General features: G+C 48.9%; 1 protein-coding gene across 1 annotated transcript; it reads left to right on the forward strand.

Annotated features, from left to right (window-relative positions):
- Positions 1 to 1,368: 1,368 nt before the first annotated feature.
- Positions 1,369 to 8,591, forward strand: LOC120024757 (RNA polymerase-associated protein LEO1-like). Its single transcript, XM_038969042.1, has 8 exons — positions 1,369 to 1,530; positions 1,920 to 2,062; positions 2,146 to 2,411; positions 2,542 to 2,684; positions 2,774 to 3,055; positions 4,523 to 4,870; positions 8,084 to 8,178; positions 8,577 to 8,591. The coding sequence occupies exons 1-8, from the start codon at positions 1,473 to 1,475 to the stop codon at positions 8,589 to 8,591; spliced, it is 1,350 nt and encodes a 449-aa protein (XP_038824970.1). The 5' UTR covers positions 1,369 to 1,472.
- Positions 8,592 to 9,778: the final 1,187 nt, after the last annotated feature.

Below are 9,778 nucleotides of genomic sequence, written 5' to 3' on the forward strand. Positions count from 1 at the left end.
GGATCTTTATTGTTCAACAGGTGAGCCCCTCTCTCTACCAGATGAGAAAGAAGACAGGATCTTTATTGTTCAACAGGTGAGCCCCTCTCTCTACCAGATGAGAAAGAAGACCGGATCTTTATTGTTCAACAGGTGAGCCCCTCTCTCTACCAGATGAGAAAGAAGACAGGATCTTTATTGTTCAACAGGTGAGCCCCTCTCCCTACCAGATGAGAAAGAAGACAGGATCTTTATTGTTCAACAGGTGAGCCCCTCTCCCTACCAGATGAGAAAGAAGACCGGATCTTTATTGTTCAACAGGTGAGCCCCTCTCTCTACCAGATGAGAAAGAAGACAGGATCTTTATTGTTCAACAGGTGAGCCCCTCTCCCTACCAGATGAGAAAGAAGACAGGATATTTATTGTTCAACAGGTGAGCCCCTCTCCCTACCAGATGAGAAAGAAGACCGGATCTTTATTGTTCAACAGGTGAGCCCCTCTCTCTACCAGATGAGAAAGAAGACAGGATCTTTATTGTTCAACAGGTGAGCCCCTCTCTCTACCAGATGAGATAGAAGACAGGATCTTTATTGTTCAACAGGTGAGCCCCTCTCCCTACCAGATGAGAAAGAAGACAGGATCTTTATTGTTCAACAGGTGAGCCCTTCTCTCTACCAGATGAGAAAGAGGACAGGATCTTTATTGTTCAACAGGTGAGCCCCTCTCTCTACCAGATGAGAAAGAAGGTCTTGTGCTGTATGTCATCACCCAGCATTGATGCTCCGCACTGCTCACTCTCAGCACCCTTACAAAAAAAAGACTGCAGTTATAGTGTAGTACACAGCAGTTATTCAGCAATTACTGCGTCCAAAAATACCACAGTCGACTGCAGTTACTGCACTTTTACTGCAGTTTCAAAACTGAAATCTCTTATTGTTAGAGCAGCAACTCTGCTTTATGTATGGCTTCACCTTTCAGTAAACACTGTGTGAAACAAGGAGACGGAGGGTGGCAGGGAGAGAGAGGGAGAGGGTCTGTCTGATAACCACTATGTTCAAACAAATTGTAAAAATTTAACAATCTTTCCCTTACGAATAAAAGATTACGGTCAGTGCGTAGTATAACTGCAGTACACCATAAATACTGCGTCCAAAATAACACTGTTTTTTTTACTGCAGTACTTTTGCAGTGTAACTGCAGTTACAATGCAGTATAACTGCAGTTATTCTGCAATTACTGCGTCCAAAATACCACAGTCGACTGCAGATTCTGCACTTTTATAAACTGCAATCTTTTTTGTCAGGGTTAAATGATAAAATAACAATGATTTCCATTAACGTATTAATCTAATGCATGTTTACATGCCCCTTATTTCATAGCGCTCATCTGCCGCCACCTGGTGGATATTTAACGCAGTTAATCGTGCATTTCTGTGTCGTGCTGAACTGGGAAAACGCTAATCTGTCACTTCCGGTTCGTCTTCATCGAAAGAAATGGCGGACATGGACGAACTGTTCGGGAGTGATGGGGACAGTGACAACGAACAAAGAGGTGAAGTTAGCCATCAAAATGCTGTTCAGAAAAGTTAGTTAAACACGTCTAAAGTTACGCTAGATGAATAGCTTTATGCAGTTACAGCTAGTAAGCTAGCTAATGTGATCTAGCTAAGGCCGGTTGGCTGATGCTAGCGAAGCTAACGTTAAGTAGCTAACAAGTAGCTGACGTTAGTAAAGAGGACCTTTGAGAATATCCATCAACAACCTAACTAGAACCAAAATAGCCAGTACATACTTGGTCTAGCACATTAACGTTAGCTAGCTAACCAACCAAGCTATCCATAGGGCGTGCGGGCGTAGCTAACGTTAGTATTTGTGTTTATTTCACATGCATGTACATTTTCCCTCAGCTGAAAGCTAACATGACAGTGTGTGTGTGTGCAGTGGTCTCGGCAGTGGCGTCTGGCTCTGGTTCAGGTTCTGAATCTGAGCCGGAGATGCCTCGGTCCCGTTCCCATAGTAACGTCTCCGGCAGCGACAGCGGGAGAGACGATGATGGACAAGACGGGGGAAAGCCCAACACCAAGGTGAGGTCCAGTTGTTTCAGTACATACACACACAGGAAACACTCTTAGCCTCAATAATGACATGGTATAACTCTATGAACCAGGAGCTGTTTGGGGATGACAGTGAAGAGGAACGCCATAGCCGACACAGCGACAACCAATCAAACCTGTCAGAACACTCAGGACACCAGTCGGACGCCAGCATGCACTCGGAGCCCGAGGACAATGACCAGTCAGACGCGGAGCTGCACAGTGGGTCGGAGAGAGGGCCCCAGGAGGAAGATGGAGATCGAAGGTCAGAGGCAGGCAGTCCAATATCGGGGGCGGGGAGCCCCAGGTCTGGGAGGGGCAGTGCTCGCTCTGAAAAGAGGTGAGGAGGAATGATTAAGGAATGGTTTTTATATAGGCTAGTGCTTTTTCACCTGGTATTGAAAGCACTTTGAGTGAAAACAAATTTCATTGGAATGTATGTAATGCATAATAACTTGTTTTCCCGCCAGTATCCATAGCGACCCTGGCTCCCCCCAGTCGGCGCCAGGGACCCCCCAGTCGGCGCCCGGCACCCCCCAGTCGGCGCCCGGCACCCCCCAGTCGGCCCCCCAGTCTGTTCCTGGCACCCCCCAGTCGGCGCCCGGCACCCCCCAGTCGGCCCCCCAGTCTGTTCCCGGCACCCCCCACTCGGCGCCCGGCACCCCCCAGTCGGCCCCCCAGTCTGTTCCCTGGCACCCCCCATGTCGGTGCCCGGCACCCCCCTGTCAGACCCCGGCACCCCCCTGTCAGACCCCGGCACCCCCCTGTCAGACCCCGGCACCCCCCACTCAGGGCACGGCACCCCCCACTCAGATGGGGAGGGGTCAGGCAAGGAGAACCAATCAGATGATGAAAAGTGGGGAGCAGGGGCTAAGAGTGACCAATCAGAGGATGAGGAGGAGGAGAAGAAGCGGCACCAATCGGACGAAGAGCGAGAGAATTCTGATGAGGACGGGGCGGGGAACAGGAGCAGGAAGAAGTCAGGTATTGAAGAAAGTGTGTGTGTGGTGTGTGTGTGTGTGTGTGTGTGTGGTCTGAAGGACCTTCCTCTAGCCACTCACTAGATCAGCCTTGGAGTTTGAAAAGAAAACCGTTGCCACCTTCAGTAACATCTGCTTTACTATTGTATTCATGTGCTCTATCAGCCTCTATCAATATGATGTTGTTGTATCACATCCTATATGCCATTGTTTGCTGCTGTGCTCTTGAACAAGGCACTTAACCCCCCACAACAGCAGCTCCCCGGGAACCCAGTCTGGCAGCCCCCCTTACCTCTAAAAAAAACCCTCTATACAGTGCATTCTGAAAGTATCCAGACACCTTGGCTTTTTCAACATTTTGTTACATCATTATTCTAAAATGGATTAAATCATTTTCTGTCATCAAACTACACATAATAATAATGACAAAGTAAAACTGAAATATTACATTTACATAAATATTCAGACCCTTTACACAGTACTTTGTGGAAGCACCGTTGGCAGCGATTACAGCCATGAGTCTTCTTGGGTATGATGCTACAAGCTTGTCACACCTGTATTTGGGGAGTTTCTCCCATTCTTCTCTGCAGATCCTCTCAAGTTCTGTCAGGTTGGATGGGGAGCATCGCTGCACAGATTTTTTCAGGTCTCCAGAGATGTTGGATCGGGTTCATGTCCGGGCTTTGGCTGGGCCCCTCAAGGACATTCAGAGACTTGTCCCGAAGTCACTCCTGCGTTGTCTTGGCTGTGTGCTTAGGGTCGTTGTCCTGTTGGAAGGTGAACCTTTGCCCCAGGCTGAGGTCCTGAGCACTTTGGAGCAGGTTTTCATCAAGGGATTCTCTGTACTTTGCTTCTTTCATCTTTCCCTCGATCCTGACTAGTCTCCCAGTCCCTGCCGCTGAGGAGTGGCTTCTCTCTGGTTACTCTACCATAAGGGCCTGATTGGTGAAGTGCTGTAGAGTTGGTTGTCCTTCTGGAAGGTTCTCCCAATCTCCACAGAGGAACTCTGGAGCTCTGCCAGAGTGACCATCGGGTTCTTGGTCACCTCTCTGACCAAGGCCCTTCTCCCCCGACTGCTCAGTTTGTCCGGGCGGCCAGCTCTAGGAAGAGTCTTGGTGGTTCCAAACTTCTTCCATTTAAGAATGATGGAGGCCACTGTGTTCTTGGGGACCTTTTTGGTACCTTTCCTCAGATCTGTACCTCGATACAATCCTGTCAAAATATTTTAATCAATTTTAGAATAAGACTGTAACATAACAAAATGTGGAAGAAGTCAAGAGGTCTGAATACATTCAGAATGCACTGTATGTATATGTGTGTCTTTTCAGAGGGGTTGGGTTAAAAGGTGAAGTAACAATTCGAGGGGACCTTGTGTGCAATTGACCAGTAAAATTATCTTAAATCTTTGTTTGAGCAAATGACTGGAAGTCTACAGGAGGATTATAATAATTAAATGATGTGTGTGCTTCAGAGTCTGCGAAGGGCAGTGACAGCGAGGATGACTTCGTCGGACAGAAGAACAAGATGGCGTCTGCTTCAGACTCTGACAGTGATGTTGGAGCCAAGAAGAAGATGGCGTCTGCCTCAGACTCTGACAGCGACGTTGGAGCCAAGAAGAAGATGGCGTCTGCCTCAGACTCTGACAGCGACGTTGGAGCCAAGAAGAAGATGGCGTCTGCCTCAGACTCTGACAGCGACGTTGGAGCCAAGAAGAAGATGGCGTCTGCCTCAGACTCTGACAGCGATGTTGGAGCCAAGAAGAAGATGGCGTCTGCCTCAGACTCTGACAGCGACGTTGGAGCCAAGAAGAAGGGAAAAGGTAAAGCTAGATCTGAAGGCTGGTTGCATTAAAAACTTTCTCAAAAATCCCTGGTTTTCCAGAGATCCTGGTTGGAGGATTCCAGATGTCCTGCTTATCCCCTCCTGAATCCGGGAGTCTTCCAACCAGGATTTCTGGACAACTTGGGCGTTTTGAAAAATGGAACCCTGATCTGAAGAGTCCTATTTGTGGTCTCCTCAACGCATACTAGAGGAGAAGATCCAAGGTTCCTCCCGGTGTAGATCCAAGGTTCCTCCCGGTGTAGGTCCAAGGTTCCTCCCGGTGTAGGTCCAAGGTTCCTCCCGGTGTAGGTCCAAGGTTCCTCCCGGTGTAGGTCCAAGGTTCCTCCCGGTGTAGGTCCAAGGTTCCTCCCGGTGTAGGTCCAAGGTTCCTCCCGGTGTAGGTCCAAGGTTCCTCCCGGTGTAGGTCCAAGGTTCCTCCCGGTGTAGGTCCAAGGTTCCTCCCGGTGTAGGTCCAAGGTTCCTCCCGGTGTAGATCCAAGGTTCCTCCCGGTGTAGGCCTGGCCGGTATATATCATATATATCAACTAGATTCAGCCACGGGACGATTTTTTGGGGGGAAAATAAAATATTGAGTGGATGTTCCGGCAGGGGTCCAGAACATAATTACAAATCATTTGTAGACTGCAAATTGACCACACAAAAAAACAAAGAGATTTAATATTTGACTAAGACATAATCATTTCAAACCTTGCTTACATTTGTATGTATAATGCATGGGAATACTTGGGAACTGATTTTCCAAAATGAAAATCTCTTGGAGCTGATTTCCTGGTGTTTTTAGTCTTTTATGTTAAAAAAATAACATTTTGCTCAAGTTGGGGCGCCAAATAAAAACCATTTGACCTGTGGGCCGCCATTTGAGGGACCCTGATACAGTGGGGCAAAAAAGTATTTAGTCAGCCACCAATTGTGCAAGTTCTCTCACTTAAATGAGAGAGGCCTGTAATTTTCATCATAGGTACACTTCAACTATGACAGACAAAATGAGAAAAAAAATCCAGAAAATCACATTGTATGATTTTTAATGAATTTATTTGCAAATTATGGTGGAAAATAAGTATTTAATCACCTACAAACAAGCAAGATTTCTGGCTCTCACAGACCTGTAACTTCTTCTTTAAGATGCTCCTCTGTCCTCCACTCGTTACCTGTATTAATGGAACCTGTTTGAACTTGTTATCAGTGTAAAAGACACCTGTCCACAACCTCAAACAGTCACACTCCAAACTCCACTATGGCCAAGACCAAAGAGCTGTCAAAGGACACCAGAAACAAAATTGTAGACCTGCACCAGGCTGGGAAGACTGAATCTGCAATAGGTAAGCAGCTTGGTTTGAAGAAATCAACTGTGGGAGCAATTATTAGGAAATGGAAGACATACAAGACCACTGATAATCTCCCTCGATCTGGGGCTCCACGCAAGATCTCACCCCATGGGGTCAAAATGATCACAAGAACAGTGAGCAAAAATCCCAGAACCACACGGGGGGACCTAGTGAATGACCTGCAAAGAGTTGGGACCAAAGTAACAAAGCCTACCATCAGTAACACACTACGCCGCCAGGGACTCAAATCCTGCAGTGCCGACGTGTCCCCCTGCTTAAGCCAGTACATGTCCATGCCCGTCTGAAGTTTGCTAGACAGCATTTGGATGATCCAGAAGAAGATTTGGGAGAATGTCATATGGTCAGATGAAACCAAAATATAACTTTTTGGTAAAAACTCAACTCGTCGTGTTTGGAGGACAAAGAATGCTGAGTTGCATCCAAAGAACACCATACCTACTGTGAAGCATGGGGGTGGAAACATCATGCTTTGGGGCTGTTTTTCTGCAACGGGACCAGGACGACTGATCCGTGTAAAGGAAAGAATGAATGGGGCCATGTATCGTGAGATTTTGAGTGAAAACCTCCTTCCATCAGCAAGGGCATTGAAGATGAAATGTGGCTGGGTCTTTCAGCATGACAATGATCCCAAACACACCGCCCGGGCCACGAAGGAGTGGCTTCGTAAGAAGCATTTCAAGGTCCTGGAGTGGCCTAGCCAGTCTCCAGATCTCAACCCCATAGAAAATCTTTAAAGGGAGTTGAAAGTCCGTGTTGCCCAGCAACAGCCCCAAAACGTCACTGCTCTAGAGGAGATCTGCATGGAGGATTGGGCCAAAATACCAGCAACCGTGTGTGAAAACCTTGTGAAGACTTACAGAAAACGTTTGACCTCTGTCATTGCCAACAAAGGGTATATAACAAAGTATTGAGAAACTTTTGTTATTGACCAAATACTTATTTTCCACCATAATTTGCAAATAAATTCATTAAAAATCATACAATGTGATTTTCTGGATTTTTTTTTTCTCATTTTGTCTGTCATAGTTGAAGTGTACCTATGATGAAAATTACAGGCCTCATCTTTTTAAGTGGGAGAACTTGCACAATTGGTGGCTGTCCCCAGTTACGTGGTGAGACCGGAGCCTTGAGTCACTCACTGTTGTGCAGCATGAGCCAGGAGATGTAGTTACACATGTTTGACAGCTAAATATCTTCTCACTATTAAGTTGACTGTCTAAAAGGTGCTAAATGCTCTGCAGTTGTGCATTTGGTTTGCTAATTTAGTAGCTAGTTATCTAGCTAAGTGGTTAGTTTCTTCCAAAATCAAGCTTCGCTTGGTAACAGCAGAGAAACCCCTCCTGGATCAGGAGAATCCCCCCTCCTGGATCAGGAGAATCCCCCCTCCTGGATCAGGAGAATCCCCCCTTTGCTGTCTAATATTTGTTTTGTGCAGCAAACTGTGAGTAGCGTTTTTGAGTTAGTTTTATTACCGTTATAAGATGAGATGTCTGTTCTGCAAATAGTTTGTCAGAGACTATAAAATGTTCGCAATGCGCTCATTAGCATTTAGCTAGCATTCACTATGGGATTTTACATGTACTTATTAGCATTGGTAACCTCCATATTGCAGAGGCTCAGTGGGGTTTGATAATAGCGCCCCTTGTGTTCAGTGCCGGTATTACTGAATATCCCAGGATGGCACAAGGTTGGTATGACAGTCTGGATACCACCCAAGCCTACTCCGATGCACTTTGAGGAGGCGGGGGGGGGGGGTCAGGGTATAATCCCTCCATGTTCAATTCTTACCTGTTACAGGTCAAAGGTTAGGGTTCAGGACTCATCTCTCTCCATCTCTTCCTCAGGTAAGAAGCCAGCAGCAGACGACCTGTTTGGAGAGGCAGACGACATCTCATCAGACAGTGATGCTGAGAAACCCCCCACTCCAGGACAACCCCTGGTGAGACATACTTTACCCCCCCACTCCAGGACATCCCCTGGTGATACATACTTTACCCCCCCCCCCCCCACTCCAGGACAACCCCTGGTGATACATACTTTACCCCCCCCCCCCACTCCAGGACAACCCCTGGTGAGACATACTTTACCCCCCCCACCCCACTCCAGGACAACCCCTGGTGAGACATACTTTACCCCCCCACCCCACTCCAGGACAACCCCTGGTGAGACATACTTTACCCCCCCCCCCCCCCCCCCCCACTCCAGGACAACCCCTGGTGAGACATACTTTACCCCCCCCCCCCCACTCCAGGACAACCCCTGGTGAGACATACTTTACCCCCCCACTCCAGGACAACCCCTGGTGAGACATACTTTACCCCCCCCTCCCCACTCCAGGACAACCCCTGGTGAGACATACTTTACCCCCCCACTCCAGGACAACCCCTGGTGAGACATACTTTACCCCCCCACTCCAGGACAACCCCTGGTGAGACATACTTTACCCCCCCACTCCAGACAACCCCTGGTGAGACATACTTTACCCCCCCACTCCAGGACAACCCCTGGTGAGACATACTTTACCCCCCCACTCCAGGACAACCCCTGGTGAGACATACTTTACCCCCCACTCCAGGACAACCTCTGGTGAGACATACTTTACCCCCCCCCCCCCCCCCCCTCCCCACTCCAGGACAACCCCTGGTGAGACATACTTTACCCCCCCCCCCCACTCCAGGACAACCCCTGGTGAGACATACTTTACCCCCCCACTCCAGGACAACCCCTGGTGAGACATACTTTACCCCCCCACTCCAGGACAACCCCTGGTGAGACATACTTTACCCCCCCCCCACTCCAGGACAACCCCTGGTGAGACATACTTTACCCCCCCCCCCACTCCAGGACAACCCCTGGTGAGACATACTTTACCCCCCCCCACTCCAGGACAACCCCTGGTGAGACATACTTTACCCCCCCACTCCAGGACAACCCCTGGTTGAGACATACTTTACCCCCCACTCCAGGACAACCCCTGGTGAGACATACTTTACCCCCCCCCCCCACTCCAGGACAACCCCTGGTGAGACATACTTTACCCCCCCCACTCCAGGACAACCCCTGGTGGACATACTTTACCCCCCCCACTCCAGGACAACCCCTGGTGAGACATACTTTACCCCCCCACTCCAGGACAACCTCTGTGAGACATACTTTACCCCCCCCCCCCCCCCTCCCACTCCAGGACAACCCCTGTGAGACATACTTTACCCCCCACTCCAGACAACCCCTGGTGAGACATACTTTACCCCCCCACTCCAGGACAACCCCTGGTGAGACATACTTTACCCCCCCACTCCAGGACAACCCCTGGTGAGACATACTTTACCCCCCCACTCCAGGACAACCCCTGGTGAGACATACTTAACCCCCCCCCACTCCAGGACAACCCCTGGTGAGACATACTTTACCCCCCCCACTCCAGGACAACCCCTGGTGAGACATACTTTACCCCCCCCACTCCAGGACAACCCCTGGTGAGACATACTTTACCCCCCCCCCACTCCAGGACAACCCCTGGTGAGACATACTTTACCCCC

This window comes from Salvelinus namaycush, chromosome 30, assembly GCF_016432855.1.
Source record: "Salvelinus namaycush isolate Seneca chromosome 30, SaNama_1.0, whole genome shotgun sequence".
NCBI classification, from domain to species: domain Eukaryota; kingdom Metazoa; phylum Chordata; class Actinopteri; order Salmoniformes; family Salmonidae; genus Salvelinus; species Salvelinus namaycush.

Coding starts and splice junctions, on each gene's coding strand:
- LOC120024757 (XM_038969042.1), top strand. CDS start 1,473: ATGGCGGACATGGACGAACTGTTCGGGAGTGATGGGGACAGTGACAAC. Junction 2,063..2,145: donor GGGGAAAGCCCAACACCAAG/GTGAGGTCCAGT, acceptor TCTATGAACCAG/GAGCTGTTTGGGGATGACAG. Junction 2,412..2,541: donor AGTGCTCGCTCTGAAAAGAG/GTGAGGAGGAAT, acceptor TTTTCCCGCCAG/TATCCATAGCGACCCTGGCT.